The 24,325-nt window shown below is 44.4% G+C and overlaps 1 protein-coding gene across 1 annotated transcript in view; it reads right to left on the bottom strand.

Moving 5' to 3' along the window:
- The window catches only part of NLRP2 (NLR family pyrin domain containing 2), a 30,046-nt gene extending 16,569 nt beyond the window's left edge, over positions 1-13,477 (bottom strand). Inside the window, exons 1-4 of the mRNA XM_045986815.1 lie at positions 13,198-13,477; positions 8,348-9,950; positions 3,641-3,811; positions 1,300-1,464 (exon numbers count right to left, since the gene is read on the bottom strand). Of these exons, the coding sequence (XP_045842771.1) occupies positions 1,300-1,464; positions 3,641-3,811; positions 8,348-9,950; positions 13,198-13,477 (2,219 nt within the window). The remainder of the gene's footprint in view (positions 1-1,299; positions 1,465-3,640; positions 3,812-8,347; positions 9,951-13,197) is intronic.
- Between the last annotated feature and the right edge of the window lie 10,848 nt (positions 13,478-24,325).

Raw genomic sequence — 24,325 nt, 5'->3', positions numbered from 1 at the left:
TCCTCTCTCTCTGCCTGCCTCTCTGCCTAGTTGTAATTTCTCTCTGTCAAATAAATAAAATATTAAAAAGTAAAACATCCCAGACCTGCCATTTACTGTACATGCAAATGTGACCAAGTTACATAACTTCATCAAACCACATTTCCATCTTTAAATTGGAAATAAGTCATACCCTCATGTTGAGAGTTCGTTAAAGTTGATAATTCACCTGAAGTGTGAAGTGCCCTGTGTATCCTATAACTAAACATAAGTAAAAGTTAACAAAACACTTTCCTTTCTTAGAGCCTAACCTATGATAGAGGAACCGAAGTCAGCCTGGACATTGGAACACAAAGTAGAATGTTTTTTTCAAAGTAGAATGTTTAATGGCTTCCCATAAAAGAAAACAATTTTTTAAAATTTAATTTTTTCAGTGTTCCAAGATTCATTGTTTCTGCACCACACCCAGTGCTTCATTCAATAAAACAAATTTATCTGGAATCCCTTCTTCCATTTTGGGGCATCCATGTATTCCTCGAGAAGCAAATTAATATCCCAAGCCTTCAAACTGCACACTTTCTTTTCCTGGTGAATCCTCACAGGAAAGAGAAGGGAAGGTCATTATCAATGGTCAATTTGGCAACGGCTATTATCAATAATGCAACAGTGAGGAAATGTGTGCTTGGACTCGGTCTCACTCAGTCCTCAAATCCCTGGGAGACACCCATTCCCCATCCTGTGGATGGGGTGATACCTGGTTGAATAGTTCGAGATTGTAATGGTAGAGGCAGAACCACAATCAGAGACCAACAGATCACCTTGAACTGTGTTCCTGTTATGACTCAAGTGTGGCCCAGTAAGGATCAAGGGCACCCCAGGATGAGTGATGGAAACCTTCACCAGAGCAATAAGGTGGAGAAGATCCCAAGGGGAGATCTCTCAACCCAGAGGACTACCAAGAAAGGGAAAACCTGGTGCTGTCAATGCATCCTTGCCTGGACAGACGAATCTGGACAGAATCTGGTATTCCGAACCATGACATCGGAGAAACATAAACCACAAACATATCCTCTCCAATAGAGGACGGTGTCCAGTTTTGGAGTGTTTTGTTGGACTACTACGGATGGTTGTTCAGGTTGTTCAGTGATCAGTACAAGTGGAAACTAAACTCCAGCCCACTTCCTGTTGTGAGGCACGTGCCTAGAGTAGCACCACTTCTAACCAGAATAAAGGATTTCCCCCCAATTTATACAGAGTTGCTCTACAGTCTGGTGGCATCTCTGTGCATGTGCGAGGGGTTCTCAGGGATAATGGGTGTACCTGAGGTATTGCAGGTTACACTGTGGGTGTGTCAGGATCTCACACAATACGGGCAGCATATCATTCTGGTCATTTCCTTGAAGGGTCAGATGCGTGAGAGTCTCATGACCACAAAAAACAATACAGAAGTTCCGATAGGCGTCCACTGGGAAAGTATTTTTGAAGCTAGAGAAATGACAAGAAAGGTGAAATCTTGCATTTCTACATACATGGGAACAAAGGGCCACAATAGGTTTAAACGCTGGGAACTTTTTTCCTATTTTTCACCTCCAGTGAGGTGTGGTCAAGAAACTCTATATATGAAGAAGGTACACAATTTAATATTTTGATATACTCCTACCTTGTGAAATCATCACCACAAACAAGCTAGTGAACCTACCTCTCAATTCACATAGTCACCATTTTCTCTCTTTTTTTTTTTTTGGTGGCAAGAACACTGGAGATCAGGTCTCTTAGCAAGATTCAAGTGTACCTTGCAGTTTTGTTAACTGTTGTCACATTGGCGAAGTTACGTCCCCCAGAACTCACCCATTTTGCACTAACTGAAACTTTGTACAGTTTGATGAACATCTAATTTTAGGAACTCCCAGAAGCCCCCATTTCTTTAGTCATCTCAGACTTCCGCAAAAGGGAAGTTGGTCCTCAACAGTTGTTTCGAAGGAAAGCTGTTCTGCAGCTTTTTGAAAGAGATAAGGAAGGGTAGTAGCTTGTTCCTCTCAAGTGTTACCAACGGGAACGTTTCAGGGACACTGTGTCCTGCTCAACATCTCACATGTAGAATCAGGATCGCATGGCTGGCGTGACCCTAAGTGAGAAGAAGGGACCCTTCTTTCTCTATGTTGACAAACCTGTGAATGAGGATGCCTTCATCTGGAGAGTGTCTTGCTGGTACCAGAGCCCACTTTGCGGACTAACTCATGTTTGCTCTCCTTCCCTAAACCTCTCCCTGCAGCCTGCCCATGTGTAAGCTTCCAGGACTTTCCCAGCACACGAGCTGCAAGGGGGGCCCACAGGAAGACTGAGGTGTCGTCACAGGCAGACAGGACCACACTCTATTCTGACGTGGATGGAACTAGAGCGTATCATGCTTAGTGAAATAAGTCAATCGGAGAAAGACAACTATCATATGATCTCCCTGATATGAGGACATGGAGAAGCAACATGGGGGGGTAGGGGGATAGGAGAAGAATAAATGAAACAAGATGGGATTGGGAGGGAGACAAACCATAAATGACTCTTAATCTCACAAAACAAACTGGGGGTTGCTGGGGGGAGGTGGGATTGGGAGAGGGGGAGCGGGCTATGGACATTGGGGAGGGGAGGCGAACCATAAGAGACTATGGACTCTGAAAAACAACCTGAGGGTTTTGAAGGGTCAGGGGTGGGAGGTTGGGGGAACAGGTGGTGGGTAATGGGGAGGGCACGTTTTGCATGGAGCAATGGGTGTTGTGCAAAAAGAATGAATACTGTTACGCTGAAGAAATAAATAAAATGGAAAAAAAAAAGAGTATTTAACTTGTGTAATGACTTTTTTCTGGTGCTTCTGAGCCCCCCTTATTTCTTCCTAACTTCATTCAACTTCTAGATTTTTGGATCAGATTCAGACATATACCCAGCCCAGGTCACAGGTCTGTCTCAGCACATCGATACCATCTCTCCAACAATGCTCCCAGGCATGGGTGATTTTGCATCCCCTAGGGACACCTGGCAATGTCTGGAGACATTTTAGGTCATCACAGTTGGAGGCAGGGGTGTGGGTGCCACTGGCGTCTGGAAGATAGAGGCCAGGGCTGGTGCTAAAAATCCTATGATGCTCAGGACAGCCCAACCCCACTGACTGCAGAGTTTGAGAAATTCTGTTCTATGCACAGCCCTATGGTTGTGTAATGGGATTGAAGCTACCCCCAGGACCTGGATGGTCATCACGGAGTTTCAAGGACATCCAAATCCTATTTCACATTGTGTTAAAATCACCTGGGGCTTGGGAGAAGGGACCATGGGGAATTATTGTTTAATGGAGGACAGTTTCAGTTTTGCAAGAGGAAGGGTACTGGAGATGAATGGTGGTGGTCGTCGCATAATTACACATTTAAAAACCCATCACTGTGAACTCAAGGATAGTTAAGATGATGTTTTATATTATACCACAATAAAAAAATTGGAAAAAAGTTACTTCATATGATTCAGTAGACAAGTGTAAGGTATGGACTGTCTCAATTCCTTATGTCTTGAGTACCCAGTTGGACTTTGGGAAAGGGATTCAAATATTACTCCAATATGAAAAATGTAAGGAACCTGGTTATGCCCTCAGGATTTTAATCCAGGGTTAGTGCCTACTTACACCACCTTCTGAAGAGTATGGGGAGCGGAGTCTATTTTTTCACAAAGCAGCTTCATGGATGAGGTACTGAGGAAGCTGTGACTGATGTCTAGAAACACCAGACTCTTGTTTGAGTCGAACACGGAAAGAAGATCCATCCAGAAAGGAAGCACATACTGATCATTCCGGAACCTGTTGGGAAGAGGCAAAGGAGGGAATTTACTGAATATTGTCGGAGAGGAAATGACCACCTGTCTGTCATTGTGAAGCTATTTAGGGAGGGCTGCTCTGGGTATGTACCCCAATAAACAGGCAGAGCTCTAAAGTCAGATGGTGAATCACTTAGCATCACTGTCAGACAAGTCATCACCTAAGACAGCTCACTGGAGAAAGAACTCAAGCTTGCTTTCTTGCTTTTTTTTTTTTTTTTTTGAGATTTTTTATTTGAGAGAGAGAGTGAGAATGAACAAGCAGGAGCAGGGGTGGGGAGGTAGGGGTGGGGCATAGGGAGACTCCCTGCAAGGAGCCTGACTCTGGCTCCATCCCAGGATCCCAAGTTCATGACCTGAGCCGAAGTCACATGCTTAACCGACTGAGCCACTTTACCCAGAACTCAAACTTCTTGCACAATAATCTAACAGAGGTTTAGAATAAACCAAAAGTCTAAGATCATTGATACAAAATTAAAAACATACACCAGTGATTAAAAAAATGCGCGATATGTGTGTCCGAGGAGATCTGAATGTCAAATGGTGTATCCATATGCATGATATTCTCAATCTAATTTACAACTGTATTTGTAACCTAAAATGTCCATAAAAACTTGAGAAGATGTAATCACAGACTTAAGAGAATGTTTATTTTATTCTGTGGTTGCTTCTGGGCGTAGGGGTGGTGTAGGTGATATGATTTTTTTAATCTTTTTCAGTATTGGTTTAATTTTCTATTTATGTATGGGATCTTTGCAATCAGAAAAATATTGATTTTCAGGAGAACAGTACAAACACTTGAAACCATGTTGTGTCAGAAAATTGAAACATTTTAGTTATTGTTGGGGAAATACTATGGGACCTAAGAGTAATCTAATATTTGAAGGTATTTGTGGAGAAAATTGAAGGTATGAGTGTGCAAGGAATAAGAATAATCAGCAAATAAATATAATAACAGAGAGAAAAGTGTAAATGAGAGTTGAAGCTGGAATTTGAACTCCTATATGCTAGGAACCTTGAGTAATTTTAGAATTAGTCATTTAAAAATACTACTTTTAAGTAGGTCCAGTGCTTACCTGAAGATAACGAAAAGGAAGCCCAGAAAGCATCTAACTTGCCCCACATCATCACAGTAACGGAGCCGTAACAGAGACAGAACTCAAGGTCAAACAAAAGACCCAGCACCTTCATTGCCTCCTACCATCTTCCATTCCTCAGCCTATTAACTGGGCTCAGCTGCTTTCAAATCAAGGCGGCCTCTTTCCAGGGTATAAACATTTATCTGAATAATTAACTTCTTATTTTCCACTCTCCCTCAAGCCTGGTGAGGCTGGTCACTCATGTCACCCTATCTTCTGAAGAACAATTGTCCTTTCTCCTAGAGAAGGGCAAGGCTACACAAGACTATGTTTTGGGGATACTCTTCCAAAGGCACTAATGGGAGAGTAAATTTGAGTCAACGTGAATATCTTCCTAAGATTCAAAAGAGCTTAGAGAAGAAATAAGCAGTTTCTAAAGGCAAGAAGCTCCATTAGTAGACTGGACGGAATAGCAAGTCCTACGCAAAGTAGACATTTTGAGGTTTGAAATAGGGGAAGAAAGAAGCCAGACAGAACTTAGGTTCTGTCAGCTTTAACATGCCTGGCTTCTTTAGGTTGAGGTTTTACCTTTGGTTTTATTAGTGATGCTTGCCTCGATGAAAGATATATTTAAAATTAATGCCCTCATTGCAAAACTTGAAGCAACATGAGGGCAAGCCTTTAGAAACCTAGTTTGTAACTTTCAAAGAGCATGGTCTATATGCTCCAGGGAAAGATATCTGAGGTTGTGTAGGGTTAGTGCAATGGTCTTATTAAGGGAAGATAATCAAGCCTTTGTGTAGAACATGGGCTTGTTCCCACTGTGCTACTGGAGGAAGTGGTCTGACTGAAGAAAGCCTGTGATTTAGCATCCCAGAGTTACAGACCAGCAATGCTATGGGCCTGCTGTGATGAGCAGGACAGAAGGGAAAGTGGCAAAAGTCACCTGAAAATAACATTCATGGAAAGCATCCGTTTGCATTTCAGATCAGAATGATTGTAATCACACCTAAGGACATCCATTGCCTTCTTCTCAGATGGGGGCTCCAAGAATCAAGCAGCCCAACTGTGGTTAATTGCCTGCAGTGTTCATGTTGGCTCCATTGTTGGTTTTAACTAAACCAAGGGTAGGAAGAAAAAAGAGGGTCCTCAAAAAATTAAAAATAGAGCTACCCTATGACCCAGCAATTACACTACTGGGTATTTATCCCAAAGATATATATGTGAAAAGAAGGGCCATATGTACTCCACTCTTCATAGCAGCAATGTCCACAATAGCCAAACTGTGGAAGAGCCGAGATGCCCTTTAATAGGTGAATGGATAAAGAAGGTGTGGTCTGTATATACAACGGACTATTACTCAGCCATTGGAAAAGATGAATACCCAACTTTTGTATCAACATGGACGGGACTGGAGGAGATTATGCTGAGTGAAATAAGTCAAGCAGAGAGAGTCAGTTATCATATGGTTTCATTTACTTGCCGAGCATAAGGAATAACATAGAGGACACTAGGAGAAGGAAGGGAGATATGAAGTAGGGGGTGAGAATCAGAAGGGGAGACAAATCATGAGAGACTATGGACTCTGAGGGTTTCAGAGGGGAGGCGGGTGGCTGGGTGAGCCTGGTGATGGGTATTAGGGAGGACACGAATTACATGGAGCACTGGGTGTTATACACAAACAATGAATCATGGAACATTACATCAAAAACTAATGACATACTGTATGGTGACTAACATAATAAAAAAATAACTACTATTTTGACTTGGGATCTTGGATAACATAGATAGGAGGCTATGCGTGCAATCTCATTTGCATTCAAAGCAGCTCTTTGATGACCCTCCTGCAGAAGAAAGATTTATGTAAACCAGCACATAGGCCTGTATAAACACTTGGATGAGAGAAGAAACAAAGTCAGGACACAAAGGGAAGCACCAGTTCAAAGGAATGCATGCATCTCTATGTTTATCGCAGCATTATCTCCAAAAGCCAAATTAGAGAAGCTGCCCAAGTGACCTCTGACGGATAAAGATGTAGTATATATAATCAATGGACTATTACTCAGCCATTAAAAGGAATGAAAGCCTGCCTTCTGCCAAGACATGACTGCGGCTACAGTGTGTAATAGGAAGCCACCTGTGCTCAGAGAAGGACAAATACCACAGGATTTCACTCATATGTGGAATTTAAGAAACAGAACAAATGGGCAATGGGGGGGGGGTGGAGAAGAGGAAGACACAAAGCAAAAACAGATTCTCCACTAAAAAGAGCAAACTGATGGTTACCACCAGGGAGGGTGGTGGGAGATGTGTAAAACGGATGATGACGATTGAGAATACGGTTATCATGATGAGCACTGAGTGTTGTGTAGACCTGAGTCACTATACTGTATCCAGGTAACTAGTATGACACTGTGTGTTAGCTGGACTAGAATTACAATAAAGAACCTAACCAATGAGGTCTGTAAGTGCTGGTGATCTTCGAGGTGGAGAAATGTTCCAGCCCAGCTGTCAGGATCCTGACACTCCCTGGGGTGACTCCATGGGGACACTTCTGTTCACAACTCTCTGCTACATGGGAAAGGAATGGGAGGGAAAGTGAAGGGGATGTGTAAAACAGATGCCTCCACCAGGAAAGCAAGGGGGGGGCATTCGATTCTGGCGCCGTGAATATGCACAAGAATTTCAGATACTGGGTTTCTGATGACAACCTAGGGTTGAGGAAGAGGCAGGTTGATAAGGTAAGTATCAGTGTGTCTGGTGGGCCCTACACAGGATCATGAGCAGTGAGCTTGGATTGTGATGGGGTAGGGGTTCATAAACCAGCAGACTGGAGTTCTAATCCCATTCAAACACTGTTTAATGAGACCAGGATCTCCACCTCAACAGGGAAGATTGCAAGTAGCCACCAGGGGATAAATAGTATTTGGAAACACGCTAAGAGATCAGCTGATGTTGTTATTCTTAGTGTAGCCTCAGATGACATCTCATGACTGCCTGGAGTCATCTCATTGTGTCAGTTGCGTTAGGTGATGTGCCCATGATCGCAGATGGGGGGCAGCCTACAGAACCTTGTTGAATCAGCCTCTGACTTTCCATCTTTAATGCCTTTCCATCTGTCATGCTAAATGGGACAACCCCATACAGATGGGGAACCTAGACAACCAACAAGAGGACTGAAGTGAGGTTGACCCATTTGCAAAAATTGCTCAGCTGGAGAAAAAAGGACACAGGTCTCAAAACAAGGTCTGGTTCAAAGGCCCCATCCTTAATCTGAGCACTGTGCTCCCCACCTTGAAGGGCAAGCTGGCAGAAGAAGTTCTGGTAAGAAGAATATTCTGACCCTAAACCACAGGGAGGACACTCTGCCCTGTTGCTACTGGAACAGGGCATGAGGCAGAAGCCCGGCCACTAACAGAGTGGACAGGGCAGGTCCTTACCCGTCAGCCTGAGCCTCTGATTCCCATGCAGTATCGTTCTCCAAGAACACTCCCTTTTCTACCCGCAGCCACATTTTCTGCAAGCGGTCACAACCCTTGAGGCAGAAGGATGCGTGCACCAGGTCTGAAGTATCTTCCAAATGCAGGGACACTTCTGTGACCTGGGCCATGGCCTCCTTCAGAAGTTGCTCCTCCTGGGATTCATAGAGACAATACAAGATCTCCTTTGTGTCCATCACCGAGGAGAAGGGTCTGTGTTCAGGGGACCACACTGTGCATTCCAGGAGCTCCCACTTGAACTCAGTGGACACTGGGCAGCCAAAGGTGGTCCCCAGCTCCCTGGCCCTCTTTTCATTGGCGAGGCCAAACAGGAAGCGCCCCACGGGGGCCAGGTAGGGGTTCTTGAGGCTTTCTTCCTTGGAGAGCAGCCTCTGCACACCCCCAGTGTGCCATCCGGGGCTCCCCGCGTCTTGGCAGCCCTCGCTCCCCAGGATGCAGAGCGCAGCAGCCAGGAAGTGCTGGACACTCAGGTGGACAAAGCGGTAGCAGCCCCCGGCGTCTCTGTCCTTCTGGAGGATGCCCCGGTCCAGGAAAGGGTGCAGGTCAGACTCGTGCACGCCCAGCCAGCGCAGGTCATGTCCATCGAATGCCGAGGTCTGCGCCCATGTGCCCTCGGCAGCCAGCAGGCACAGGGTGCGCAGGGCAGCCGCAAGGCGCGGACCTGGGCTTTGGCCCTGCGTGGATGCAAACCTGCTGCAGAGGAAGTGCAGCAGCAGGGATGTGGCGGTTAGGCAGGTGGGCCGGGGATCCGCACCCTGGGCCATCTGCAGCCTCAGGCAGGTGCATGCCATCCAGCACACGGCGGGTGCCGCGCCCATGCGGAACAGCGCCGCGTTGCTTCTCATCAGCTGGAAAGCCTGCAGCGCCTGAGCCTCCTCTCCGAAGTGTCGTAGGAAATACGCCCTCCTGTCGTGCTCGGAGAGCCCCTCCATCTCCACCAAGAGCGGCTGTTCCACCAGGAGCCTCAGCTCCCTCAGGGCCTCAGGCCGTGTGGTGACCAGCAGGGTGGCCGTGGGGAAGAGCTTTCTCTTCAGCAGGCTGCCCAGGAGGACCCGCGCAGGCCTCCGCGTCCTCCAGTCGCCTCCCAGGTCGTGCGCCAGCGTGCCCGTGCCCCAGGACACGCGCAGCTCCTCAAAAGCGTCAATGACCAGCAGGAGCTTGTGCGCCTGGGCCAGGATCTGCGGAAGGGCCTGCTGCAGATTTGGGGCGCTCTCGGCCAGCAGCTCTGTGAAGGAGCAAGTCCCCTTGCGGCTGAGCACCTTGCCGCTGAGATAGAAGGCAACATGTCGGGTCTGCGCAACGGTGTCCTGCGTCCAGTCCAGCATGCACTTCTTGGCCAGGGTGGTCTTCCCCACGCCCGCCACACCGTGCAGCACCACCGTGTGTGGAAATGGCCCTCTGAGCATTTTAGGATTACAGAATGGAATCTGTGTCTCATATCTTTGGGTGACCGTGTGAATGTTCTCACTGGCTCCAGGCCAAAAGTTCTTCCAGATTTGCTGGACCTTCTCTTTCAAAATGCTTCTGTATTTATCCTGTTTACCTTCAGTGATTGGAGGTAGGGGGTAGGAAGGACATAGCTGGTTATTCATTAGGAAAAAAAAGATAGGTAGGAAAAAGACAAAAAAGAACGGCCTGACACCAGGCTCGTCCAGGAAGACAGGATACAGACCTGGCTTTCCTCCTTCCAAAACTTCCTTTGCCGCTTCTGGGTTTGGGACATCTTCTCCCTGTACATGAGTAAGTGCTGCAAAAGACAAATTAAAAATGAGCTTGACACAAAGACACGTGAACTTCTTTTACCAGAAATACAGTGTTAAAGCAGATCCAAGGAGTGCAGAATCTGATCTCTGTCCATACTGTGTGCTGGGAGGTGCAAAGGCCGGGTTCATAGAGACGAACAGAGCAAATGACCTTCTAAACCAAGTTTCCTGCCTGTCCTCTGTAGACCCATAACAAGAAATGTTTGAGTTGCTCCTTCAAAACTCAATGCGATCTATTGAAGCTACTCATCCATCTTTCCAACTGGTCCAGACCACACACCAGGGCATCAGGAGACAGACCTCCATACAGCCCAACCCAGTACAGCTGCTGCGTTGTCTGAGTAAGCAATGATGTCATGCCTGTGTGGAATGCCAGATGATACCTGAGAATCTGCCCAAGGTAAGTGAAAATGCGCGTATGTCAAGACTAGCCCACCAAGGTTCATAGCAGTGTGATGCAAGGCAGTCAGAAGGTAGAAAAAATTCAGATATCCATCCATCCATCAACAAATGGACAATCAAGTGTGGCATAGCCACACCATGGAGTATCATTCTGTAATAAAAAGGATGGCAAGTCAGTGACACTCAACAATGGGGACAAACCTCAAAAACATTATGGTAAGTGATGAAAGACAGACAGGAAAGACCACGTGTCCAGAAAAGCCAAATCTAGAGAGACACAATAACAATGGTTGCCCAGAGCTGATGGACAGAGACTAGGGAGTGACCACGTGTGGACACAAGGGAACTTTCTGGGGGAGATGTCCATGTTGTAAAATTGGATAGTGGTGATGGTTGGGAAATTCTGTAGGTTTACTGAAAGTTAGTAGTAGCACATTTAATTCGAGTGAAATTTATGGGCAGGCAGGTTATACTTTACCAGGGCTATTAACAAACAATACTACCTTTAGCCACTCAGTGACGTTAAGGGACCACAGTGCTGGCGGAGTGAATCATGTACGTACAGCTCATCTCAGCTTTCTCATCTGGGAGTTGAGTTTCCTAAAGTCTGAGCAACTGAAATTGAAAAATTGAAGAGAAACTCCATACAGTACACTAATTTTCTGTGAACTGAAGGAATCCAGTTCTTTCCAAGGGTCCTTTCCCTGTTTTGTTCCTAAGTGAGGGAGGAAGGCATTTTCTGTGAGACTACTGGGGATTATAAACCATGGAGGAAAGGACATGGGGGGAGATGGAGCTCCCAAAAGGAGGGTGCAGAGAGGACAGAACAGGATGTGGTAGCTGTGGCTTGGCTCACTCCATCTGGCTCCTTTTCTTCTGCACACTGTTGGGTGTCTTCCAAGTTTGCACATTTTGGTTCTGGAGTCCTGGTGAACCCTGAGAAAAGAGGGGCCATTGTAGGCTTCTCTATTGAGACTTCTGCCTGGGGAGAGGGTGGGACTTCAAGAAGCTTATGTTTGACAACTGGGTCTCATACCTAAGCCCAGATGACATAAAAAGGACCTTAACATGCTTCGGGAGAGAAGATTGAAGTGTGTCAGGCCACGATCTTGAGCTTACGTGTGGTTGAGAACACACAGTGACTGTCTCATGGGAGGGAGATGTATGCACAATCATCTCCAAAGACCCAAGGAGCCATAAGACTGAAGAAAAAGGCTGACCAGTCCAGCCTGACAATAAATGGTTTCTCTATTTAAAGATTTTATTTGACAGAGAAAGAGCACAAGTAGGGGAGCAGCAGGAAGAGGGAAATGGAGAGGGAGACAAACTCCCCACTGAGCAGGGAGCCTGACTTGGGGCTCTATCCCAGGACCCTGAGCTGAAAGAAGACACTTATCTGAGCCACCCAGGTGGCCCCAAGAAATGGTTTAATAAGAGGACAGAAGTATGTCTTTGGTAGCTGCAAGACCAGCTGGTCTCCATGACCCTGCTTCCATAGCCCTAGAGGCTGGGAGTGATAGTGGGGGGGTCTACCTGGAGGAGAGTAAGAATGGGTGTGTGCCACAGTCCTAGCTCCAGAGCAGGTCAAGGACATTATGCCCTGAGGGTATATGCAGGGGTGTAGTTAAACAAAAGGAAAGACTGTGACTGTGGCGGGGGTGGTGTTCAAGAAAGCTGCACGTCCGGGGCGCCTGGGTGGCTCAGTGGATTAAGCCACTGCCTTCGGCTCAGGTCATGATCTCAGGGTCCTGGGATCGAGCCCCGCATCAGGCTCTCTGCTCCACAGGGAGCCTGCTTCCTTCTCTCTGCCTGCCTCTCTGCCTGCTTGTGATCTCTCTCTCCGTCAAATAAAAAAAAAAAAAAAAATCTTTTTAAAAAAAAGAAAGCCCAGGACGTAAAACCTTGTGTGCACACAGGCATCACTGGGAAGCTTTCAAGAAACCCACATCTGGGGGAGACACATAATTTAGCTCAGAGCCTCTGGTAATCAGTTCTGGACATTAGCGTATTGAAGCTCCTGAGAGGACTGCCCAGAACAGTGAAAGCTGACAACCGCTGACCTAAAACACAATGCTCCACTGAGCGGACACTGGGTGATGTCTAGAGATATTTTGGTTGTTTCAAGTGAGAGGCGTGTGTGCTAGCATCTAATGGGTAGAGGTGCTGGGACGCTAGCACTGGGGTCCCAAGGGTACAGCTAAATATTGTGCAATGCAAAGGAGGTCTCCTCACCCAGCCCCAAATGCTGTTAGTGATGCTGATCAAAGGGAAGGTAGGGGTTTGCATCTGTGAATGTGCGGAAGGAAACACGAGTGGGAGCTGAAAACCAGAAGGTGTGTAATAATTTAACACCTTGGATGTGTGAGAGAATGGGATCCGGAATATACTCTAGGAAGTCTTGGGTGAGAGAAGGGATACAGACTGAGGTGGCCAGGGAAGGTATACAATCCTGGGGTAGAGCAGAAATAGCTAGAATGAGAGATACCACCAGACTTTAGGAAAGTCTAGCGCTTGGGTTTAGGACAGGTGACCTCTCCAAGGCTCAGTGTTATTCCTACACCCGTAAAACTCTGGAGGCTGGTCCTCCTTCCTCCTAGGACACCTTGTGGGCTAGTTTCTACTTACCCATGAGCTCATCCTTTGCTCTCTCAGACAGATCTGTTCGGTTCATCTCTTCAAAGACCTGGATGATCACCATCTCTACCCAGTGGCTGGGGCAGCGGTTGGTGAGAATTTCTGCCAGTTGCATCCCATCAGCCTCCTCTACCTCTGCCACAGGGATGTGCTGTAACTCCTCTTGTGGGGAAAGGGACCTCAACAGAGATTTGAACTGGCTCAGCTCATCCTGGCTGAGCTGCTCCAGGAGGGGCTGCAGGCTGAAACCCAGCTGTGCGGAAGGTTCCATCTCATCCTGCATGAGAGATATGAGCTTCAGGCATTAAAGAAGAATGAAGGGAAGGAAGAAGGTACCATGAATGTGTACTCCTGTCTTAAACACTGGTTGCCTCTGTGCCAGGAACTGGGCAATTCTTACTGCCCAGCCTGCGGCTTTGGAAACCAACTCCCCCGAAGAGGGAAAATTCACTCAGAACTCCCTTAGTTTCTGCCTTGACACAGTGAGTCCCATTTTGGGAGTCTGGGACCCTTTTGAGAGTGTGCAAATCTCTGAGGGTACATAGCAAGTCCTTGCAGATCCATCTCCTGGACCTAGCAGATCATCAGTTAGTTTTAGTAAATTTGGTGTACAAATGAGCAAATGAGAACTACCCATTTTAGCTCTCTAGAACAACCTGGCATGTTGTAATTTTAGGGTGTTTATGGACCTTGCCTACAGAACAGTCTTCAGTTGACAACATCTCAGAGAAGCAAGATAGTGGAGGAGTAGGAGACTGAGATGACATCAGGTTGCAGGAGTCCAGCTAGATAGTTATCAAACCATTCTGAACACTTACAAACCCAACAGGAGATTGAAGAGAAGAACAGCAATTCTATGAACAGAAAATCAACCTCTTTCCAGAAGGTACAGCATGCAGAGAAGTGAATCTGAAGTGATGGGACGATAGATCATGAGGGAGGGGCCAGCTCCCGGCAAGCAGCGGAGCAGCAGAGCACAAAATTGGAACTTGTAGAAGTCTACTCCACTGAAGACATCACTCCAGGGTTTAAGGGAGTCTAAGTCCATGAGGGGACAGTGTGGTCTCAGGTCCTGTGGGGTCACAGAAAGACCAGGGGTGCCTGAGTGTGGCCAAAGAGGAGCTCTTAGCTCAGGGTTACCTTAAACTGTGATCCAAGGGACAGTTGGGCCACTGCTCTTTGCCACATGTGACAGATCCGGGGAGACCCCCCTCCTTCCTCCTCTGGAGCAGCGCAGAGTGCGTGGTAGGAATCTGCTGGGTTTGGAGACTCCAAAAGGGGCCATGTGCCAGAGACAGAAATGCTCAGTCACAGGATGGGTGAGCTTGGAGCATGGCCAGAGACCAGGGAGATGGGAGGGACTGATAGCTTTTCTCTGAGGGTGCACTGAGGAGTGGGGCCCTGAGCTCTCGGCTCCTCCAGACCGGAGACTGGGAGACTGCCATCTTCATTCCCGTCCTCCAGAGCTCTACAGAAAACCTTCAGGAACAAAATCTCCTGAGCACAAATCTGAGCAGATCGCTTAGCCTGACCCCTGGCAAGGGAGGTGCAGTTCCACCTCAGGCAAAGACATTTGAAAATCATGGCACTAGGCTCCTCCCCCAGAAGATCAGCAAGAATGCCCAGCCAAGACCAAGGTCATGGGCCAATGAGAACCTCAGAAAAAGACTCCACCCTCAAACTACTAGAACTCATACAGCAATTCAGTAATGTGGCAGGATACAAAGTCAATGTACAGAAATCAGTGGCTTTCTTATACACTAACAATGAAAAGACAGAAAGGGAAATTAGAGAATCGATTCCATTTACTATAGTACCAAGAACCATAAGATACCTGGGAATAAACCTAACCAAAGAGGTAAAGGACCTGTACTCGAGGAACTACAGAACACTCATGAAAGAAACTGAAGAAGACACAAAAAGATGGAAGACTGTTCCATGCTCTTGGATTGGAAGAATAAACATTAAAATGTCTATACTGCCTAGAGCAATCTATACTTTAAATGCCATTCCGATCAAAATTCCACCAGTATTTTTCAAAGAGCTGGAGCAAATAATCCTAAAATTTGTATGGAATCAGAAGAGACCCCGAATTGCTAAGGAAATGTTGAAAAACAAAAACAAAACTGGCGGCATCACGTTACCCGATTTCAAGCTTTACTACAAAGCTGTGATCACCAAGACAGCATGGTACTGGCATAAAAACAGACACATAGACCAGTGGAACAGAGTGGAGAGCCCAGATATGGACCCTCAACTCTATGGTGAAATAATCTTCGACAAAACAGGAAAAAATATTCATTGGAAAAAAGACAGTCTCTTCAATAAATGGTGCTGGGAAAACTGGACAGCGATATGTACAAGATGAAACTCGACCATTCTCTTACACCGTACATAAAGATAAACTCGAAATGGATAAAAGACCTCAACATGAGACAGGAATCCATCAGAATCCTAGAGGAGAACATAGGCAGTAACCTCTCTGATATCAGCCACAGCAACTTCTTTCAAGATATGTCTCCAAAGGCCAAGGAAACAAAAGCAAAAATGAACTTTTGGGACTTCATCAAGATCAAAAGCTTCCGCAAATGAAACAGTCAACAAAACAAAGAGGCAATCCAGGGAATGGGAGAAGATATTTGCAAATGACAATACAAACAAAAGGTTGATATCCAGGATCTATAAAGACCTCCTCAAACTCAACACACACAAAAGATAATCTTGTCCAAAAATGGGCAGAAGATATGAACAGACACTTCTCCAATGAAGACATACAAATGACTATCAGACACATGAAAAAATGTTCATCATCACTAGCTATCAGGGAGATTCAAATGAAAACCACATTGAGATACCACCTGACACCAGTTAGAATGGCCAAAATTAGCAAGACAGGAAATAACGTGTGTTGGAGAGGGTTGGAGAGGATGTGGATAAAGGGGAACCCTCTTTCACTGTTGGTGGGAATGCAAGTTGGTGCAGCCACTTTGGAGAACAGTGTGGAGATCCCTCAAGAAATTAAAAGTAGAGCTTCCCTATGACCCTGCAATTGCACTGCTGGGTATTTACCCCAAAGATACAGATGTAGTGAAAAGAAGGGCCATCTCTGCCCCAATGTTTATAGCAGCAATGGCCAGGATCACCAAACTGTGGAAAGAACCAAGATGCCCTTCCACGGACAAATGGATAAGGAAGATGTGGTCCATATACATGATGGAGTATTATGCCTCCATCAGAAAGGATGAATACCCAACTTTTGTAACAACATGGACGGGACTGGAAGAGATTACGCTGAGTGAAATAAGTCTAGCAGAGAGTCAAGTATCATATGGTTTCACTTATTTGTGGAGCATAACAAAGAACATGGAGGACATGGGGAGATGAAGAGGAGAAGGGAGTTGAGGGAAATTGGAAGGGGAGATGAACCATGAGAGACTATGGACTCTGAAAAACAACCTGAGGGTTTTGAAGGGGCGGGGGTGGGAGGTTGGGGAACGAGGTGGTGGGTAATAGGGAGGGCACATATTGCATGGAGCACTGGGTGTGGTGCAAAAACAATGAATACTGTTATGCTGAAAAGAAATAAAAAAAATTAAATTTTTAAAATTTTATTTTTTCTTACTCTTATTCTTATTTCTTATTCTATTTTTAAAGATAGATTTATTTATTTGACAGATAGAGATCACAAGTAGGCAGAGAGGCAAGCAGAGAGAGAGGAGGAAGCAGTCTCCCACAAAGCAGGGGGCCTGATGTAGGGCTTGATCCCAGGACCCTGGGTTCATAACCTGAACAGAAGGCAGAGGCTTTAATCCATTGAGCCACCCAGGAGCCCCTCCTATTCTATTTATAAATATATTTTATAATTTAAAAAATTTAAAATAAAACTAAAAATTTAATTAAAAAGTTTATTTTAATTAAAATTTTAATTTAAAATTTAAAAAATATTCTATAAATATTTTTATAAATTTATAAATTTATTCTAAAATTCTTTTTAAAAAAGATTTTATTTATTTATCTGACAGAGAGAGATCAGAAGTAAGCAGAGAGGCAGGCAGAGAGAGAGGAAGAGAAGCAGGCTCCCTGCTGAGCAGAGATCCCAATGTGGGACTTGACCCCAGGACTCTGGGATCATGACTTGAGTTAAAGGCAGAGGCTTTAACCCACTCAGCCACCCGGGTACCCCTTTAAATTTATTCTAAAATTCTTATATCCTCTTTCCTATTTTAACATTTTTAAACAATTTTATCTTATTGATACCTTTTAAATAAATCTTTAAAAATTTTCATTGTTATGGTCATATTTTATCCCTTCATTGTATTTAACCTTATTTTTGGTATACTCTCACCAAAACACTAGCCAATAGGATCCAACAGTACATTAGGAGGATTATTCACCATGACCAAGTGGGATTTATTCCTGGGCTGCAAGGTTGGTTCAACACCCACAAATCAATCAACATGATACAATACATTAATAAGTGAAAGAACAAGAACCATATGATACTCTCAATAGATGCTGAAAAAGCATTTGACAAAGTGCAGCATCCTTGCTTGACCAAAGATCAAACTCAAACTTGATCAAAACTCTCCCCAGTGAAGTTCTTCCATGCGTCTTAATTCTTATGAAGCTAATCCAGGAGTCCCACCAGCAACTATGAGTGGTTCCATGATGGGAAGCGACATGCGTACTGAGCGCTTTGGGCAGGGAGGTGCGGGACCTGTGGGTGGACAGGGTCCTAGAGGAATGGGGCCTGGAACTCCAGCAGGATATGGTAGAGGGAGAGAAGAGTATGAAGGCCCAAACAAAAAGCCCCGATTTTAGATGTGATACCTAGGTTTTCATTCCAGTTTGTTTTTGTCTTTTCTTGTTTGGATACCAATCTTTTAAATTCTTGCATTTTAGTAAGAAAGCTACCTTTTTATGGATGTTAGCAGTTTATTGACCTAATATTTGTAAATGGTCTGTTTGGGCAGGTAAAATTATGTAATGCAGTGTTTCAAACGGGAATTTTTTTTCTTTTTATTTCCTTTTTTTTTTAACTGTATAATGTCCCTCAAGTTATGGCAGTGTACCTTGTGCCACTGAATTTCCAAAATGTACGAATTTTTTTTTTACTGTGCTTCAAATAAATAGAAAAAATAGTTATAATATTGATCTTCAACTTTGCCATTCATGCTTCTATGCACATTAGGCTAGGTATTCCACTTTGAAAGCATGAGCGTGTCTAGGCCTTCAAATGGCACGTGCCATTTCTGGGAAATGTATCTGTAGGCTAAGTATTGCTTTCTACAAACAAGTACCCCCTTGTTTTAAAAAGAAGAAATGCATATTGAAGTAGTTTCATGATTTGATTTGTTTGGCATTATAGGAAGCAAGCTGGTGCTAAGTATTTTTAAATGGTTATGTAAGCAAGCTGAACTGTAAATCTTCCTTCGGGAATGTGTATTAAGATGATGGAATGGGTGAAAGACTATTGGTAGGGAGAGAAAGTGGGTATGACTAAATGGATCTTTATGGCCCTATGATCTATCCTTTCCTTGAAAGTTTCTGAAGACAAAGTGGAAAGATCATTCTGTTGCATTTCTCCATTCTTGTTTTTAAAAGAACAAGTCCCAAGCCCTACATATGGCTTGTATTGAACTTTCACATTTGAATTAAAGATTGTTAAACATGAAAAAAAAAAAAAAAAACAAAACAAAAACTCTCCCCAGTGTAGGGATAAAGGATACATACCTCAATATCATCAAATCCACCTATGAAAAACCCACAGTGAACATCATTCTCAATGGAGAAAAACTGAGAGCTTTTCCCCTAAGGTCAGGAACACGGCAGGGATGTCCACTATCGCCACTACTATTCAACATGGTATTAGAAGTCATAGCCTCAGCAATCAGATGGCAAAAAGAAATAAAAGCATCTGAATTAGCGAAGAGTTAAACTCTCACTCTTTGCAGATGATATGATACTTTATGTAGAAAACCCAAAAGACTCCACTCCAAAACTGGAGTTCATACAGAAATTCATACAGAAATTCAGTAAAGTATCAGGATACAAAATCAATACAAAGAATTCAGTTGCATTTCTATACACCAATAACAAGACAGAAGAAAGAGAAATTATGGAGTTGATCCCATTTACATTTGCTCCCAAAACCATAAGATACCTAGGAATAAACCTAACTAAAGAGGCAAAGAATCTGTACTCAGAAAACTATAAAGTACTCATGAAAGAAATTAAGGTAGACACAAAGAAATGGAAAAATGTTCCACGCTCATGGATTGGAAGAACAAATATTGTGAAAATGTCTATGCTACCTAAAGCAATCTACACATTTAATGCAATCCCTATCAAAATACCATCAAATTTCCCCCAAAGAAATGGAACAAATAATCCTCAAATTTACATGAAACCAGAAAAGACCCCAAATATCCAGAGGAATGTTGAAAAAGAAAACCAAAATTTGTGGCATCACAATTCCAGACTTCAAGCTCTATTACAAAGCTGTCATCATCAAGACTGTATGGTACTGGCACAAAAACAGACACATAGATCAATGGAACAGAACAGAGAGCCCAGAAATGGACCTTCAGCTCTATGGTCAACTAATTTTCAACAAAGCAGGAAAGAATGTCTAATGGAAAAAAGACAGTCTCTTCAACAAGTGGTGTTGGGAAAACTGGACAGTCACATGCAGAAAAATGAAACTGGACCATTTCCTTACACCACACACAAAAATAGACTCAAAATGGAGAAAAGACCTCAATCCATGAAAGTCCTTGAGAACACAGGCAGCAACCTCTTCAACCTCAGCCGCAGCAACTTCTTCCTAGAAACATCGCCAAAGGCAAGGGAAGCAAGGGCAAAAATGAACTATTGGGACTACATCAAGATCAAAAGATTTTGCACAGCAAAGGAAACAGTCAATGAAACCAAAAGACAGCTGACATAATGGGAGAAGATATTTGCAAATGACATATCAGATAAAGGGCTAGTATCCAAAATCCATAAAGAACTTAGGTTCAACACCCATAGAACAAATAATCCAATCGAAATGGGCAGAATACATGAACAGACATTTCAGCAAAGAAGACATCCAAATGGCCAACAGACACATGAAAAAGTGATCCACATCACTTGGTATCAGGGAAATACAAATCAAAACCACAATGAGATACCACCTCACACCAGTCAGAATGGCTAAAATTAACAAGTCAAGAAATGACAGATGCTGGTGAGTATATGGAGAAAGAGGAATCCTACACTGTTGTTGGGAATGAAAGTTGGTGCAGCCACTCTGGAAAACAGTATGGAGGTTCCTCAAAAAGTTGAAAATAAAGCTACCCTACGACCCAGCAATTGCACTCCTGGGTATTTACCCTAAAGATACAAATGTAGTGATCCGAAGAGGCACGTGCACCCGAATGTTTATAGCAGCAATGTCCACAAGAGCCAAACTATGGGAAGAACCTAGATGTCCATCAACAGATGAATGGATTAAGAAGATGTGGTGTATATATACAACGGAATATTAAGCAGCCATCAACACCCCCCCCCCAAATCTTGCCATTTGCAATGGATGGAACTAGAGGGTATTAAGCTACATGAAATAAGTCCATCATAGAAAGACTTTATCATATGATCTCTCTGATGTGAGGAATTTGAGAGGCAGGGTGGGGGACCATGGTGGGAAGGAAGTGAAAAAAATGAAACAAGATGGGATCGGGATGGAGAAAACCATATGAGACTCTTAATTTCATGAAGCAAACTGAGGGTTGCTGGGGGGTGGGAAGATAAGGATGGGGTAACTGGGTGATGGACATTGGGGAGGGTAGGTGCTATGGTGAGTGGTGTGAAATGTGTAAGCCTGATGATTCACAGACCTGTACCCTGGGGCAAATAATACATTATATGTTAATAAAAAAATCCTTAAAAAAATCTCAACAGAGACTCACCAAGCAGTTGAGTGGTATGCTTTTTCAATTCGCTATGGCTTACAGAGTTATTTCTTGACCTCAACAGACATGGGTTTGAAGTTTTATTCATTGAATAGTTGAGCATTTGAGCCAAGGGTCCTAGGACCAGATTTCCAGTTGTAAAACAAGGATGCCATCACCCACCTCATTAAGTGGCCATGGGCACTCATTTTTTCAAGTAAAAGCTCCCACTAGGTGCCAGGAACAATTTTAGAACTGAAGGGACAGCAATAAGGATGGGTAAGAACCCTGCTCACCTGGGGCTTATACTCAATTTGGGTACATGTATAGGGTGTGGGAGAAACAGACCCTTCACAGATAAATTCAAACAAACAACTGACATAAAAATATGAAGACACCGAACAAATAAAAGAATTTTAAGGAAGCATTGAGATTAAGCACCAATTATGAGAAACAGCATCTAAAGATAGATGACTCCCACACATCACATTTATCATACAGAATGTCATTGGATTAAAAAATAAAATTTCTCTTAAAACCTCTGAAAAAATATGAAGACAAGAGGACACAGCAGAATGAGACAGGTTTTGCATCACTGAACATGGACATTTTCTCAAAGGAAATGGGTCATTAAGAACATAAAGACAAGGAGCTGCTAGCTGTGAGAATTTTGTGGGGGGTAAAGTCTTAGAGTGAATGAGTATTAAAACTCGGGACTGAGGGGAGTTCAGCATGGGCACTCGCTGGAGCAGAGGAACACAGGAAGGGACTCATACTCTAGGGTCAGGTCTCTGGTCATGAAGACAGTGGCAGGTTATATTCGGGTTTTAAAAATTTGATTCCTGGATGAGAGGAAGCAGGTCTGAGGATTCTAGAGGTTTCTAGCAGGGATGTCACACAATCCGACTTCTATTCAGAAGCACTTTTTCTTGCTGCATGGGGAGGATGGAGAGCCAATCCAAGGAACTGGTAAAGGAAACTTTTTCATGACCCTTGAAGATGGTAAGGAAGGTTTTATTGGAGAGAGCCAGCTGTAGATAGGGTTTGGAGGTAGAGGAGAGATGTGGAGCCCAGCTCCAAGGACAAGTTGGGTGGATCCAAGAAGGTGGGGCTAATGGGTGGGCAGTCACCAAGAGGTAGATCTGTTCAACAAGATTCATGCTGGGGGCAGACCAGGGTGAGCAGCTGTCACCTGGGAGAGGAGGGATTTGATCAGATACCAGGGGTAGGGGATTTTTTGCTGAACTGACTCAGCAGGATTCTGGTCAAGCTGGACTAAGTGGGCCAAGGAGGGAGCCCAAGGACAAGGTCTAGTGAAAAAGAACACCCAGGATGCTGACTCCAGTTGAGTCGAGGACAGAGTCTTTGTCAGTGCCTGACTTAGGATTCTGAATTCCTCCTGAGGATGGTGGGGTCAGGCACACCTTGAGAGCCCCTGCAAGATGCCAGGTACTGCAACCAGTCCTTTAACCTCGGCTCATTGAATCCTTACAATATTTCCAAGTGCTCTATTCTGTTTCAGTTATTGGTACTAAAGCACCAGAGAGATCAGATAGACCTTTCAAGGTCACATGACCACCAAGTGGCAGATGGACTCTGACCAGACAGAACGAATAGTTCCAGATTTTAATCACTCCACAAGGATGGTGGTTTCATTTGGGCACAGCTGTGGAGAACTAACTGAATTATATCTTTGAGAGAAATCAGCAGTTTCTAGACACAGAGGGAGGGAGAGGAAGAGGGTGTGAGAACCCAGCAAGCACCCAGGATAGGGGCACCCATCTGAGCTGGGCTCCTTCCACCTCTGGCCACCTGGACTTCCACATGCCCTTCCCAGTGAGGAATGGGTTGGGTCTAGGTTAGGGTCAAGAACAGCCCCTCCACTGTGCTCCTGAGGAGCAAGCCCACTCTACTTGCTTCTTTGTCATCAACCCCATTCACAAAACCATGTTTCAGCCAAGGGTGGCCAAGGAACATTGCTGGCTGATGAAGTCCGCTTAAGTCTTTTTGGTGAGGCTTTTAAGGATATTATTTCTGTCCTGATGAAAAAGGGTGCAGAAACAGCAGAGTGGCCTTTGACCTTTGTCCCTCCACCCTGCCAGGCATGTGGAGAGGGTCCCTGCAACTGGGAAGTTGAAGTGGAGTGACAAGAGGGAAGCTGGACCCTGTGGGGTTGGCCTGCAGCTCCTGAATCTACTCCAGACCTTGGGGTGAGTGATGAAGTCAACTGGAGCATCCCAGGGGTCCACATCCTACTCTACAAATGGGAGACATAGGCAGCAAGCCAGGTGGACACAGATCTAGTAATTCTGTTTGCTTTGGGTTTGAAACAAATCCTGTTGGCCACTCAACTTTTTTATTCCTCCCATATAAGCATATGTTTCATTTTTTAAAAAAGATTTGAACAGACATTTCTCTTTTTGGGGGGGAAGTAGGGTATTTATTTTTTACTTAGGATCATGGACAGATTATATCAACCTTATTATTTTGTCAACAATAATGTGGCCACTGTTACATCACCTGTTCAGGCATACATTAGCTGTGACTTTGAGTACACTTACAGGGAAGTTTATTGAGAACAGGGTTAGATATTTTTTGAGCCTCTTTCCATATTCTAGAAGTCTTACTAACAAAAATACATGAATAGGTCACATACAAAGCAACAAAGATTTCTGTAAACTGTGTCCATCACCAAGAGTGATTACAACACAATTTAAAGAACAAATGATTAGCTTATATAAAAATTTCTTTTCAGCGTAACAATATTCATTGTTTTTTGCACCACACCCAGTGCTCCATGCAATATATGCCCTCCTTAATACCCACCACCTGGCTCCCTCAACCTCCCACCCCCCCGCCCCTTCAAAACCCTCAGGTTGTTTTTCAGAGTCCATAGTCTCTCATGGTTCACCTCCCCTTCCAATTTCCCTCAACTCCCTTCTCCTCTTCATCTCCCCATGTCCTCCATGTTCTTTGTTATGCTCCACAAATAAGTGAAACCATATGATACTTGACTCTCTTTGCTTGACCTATTTCACTCAGCATAATCTCCTCCAGTCCCGTCCATGTTGCTACAAACGTTAGGTATTCATCCTTTCTGATGGAGGCATAATATTCCATCATGTATATGGACCACCATTTATATGGACCACATCTTCCTTATCCATTCGTCTGTTGAAGGGCAT

The sequence above is a fragment of the Meles meles genome, chromosome 19, assembly GCF_922984935.1.
Source record: "Meles meles chromosome 19, mMelMel3.1 paternal haplotype, whole genome shotgun sequence".
NCBI lineage: Eukaryota > Metazoa > Chordata > Mammalia > Carnivora > Mustelidae > Meles > Meles meles.
Note: the sequence above shows the minus strand (reverse complement) of the source record. Positions and strands in the feature narration are given on the sequence as shown.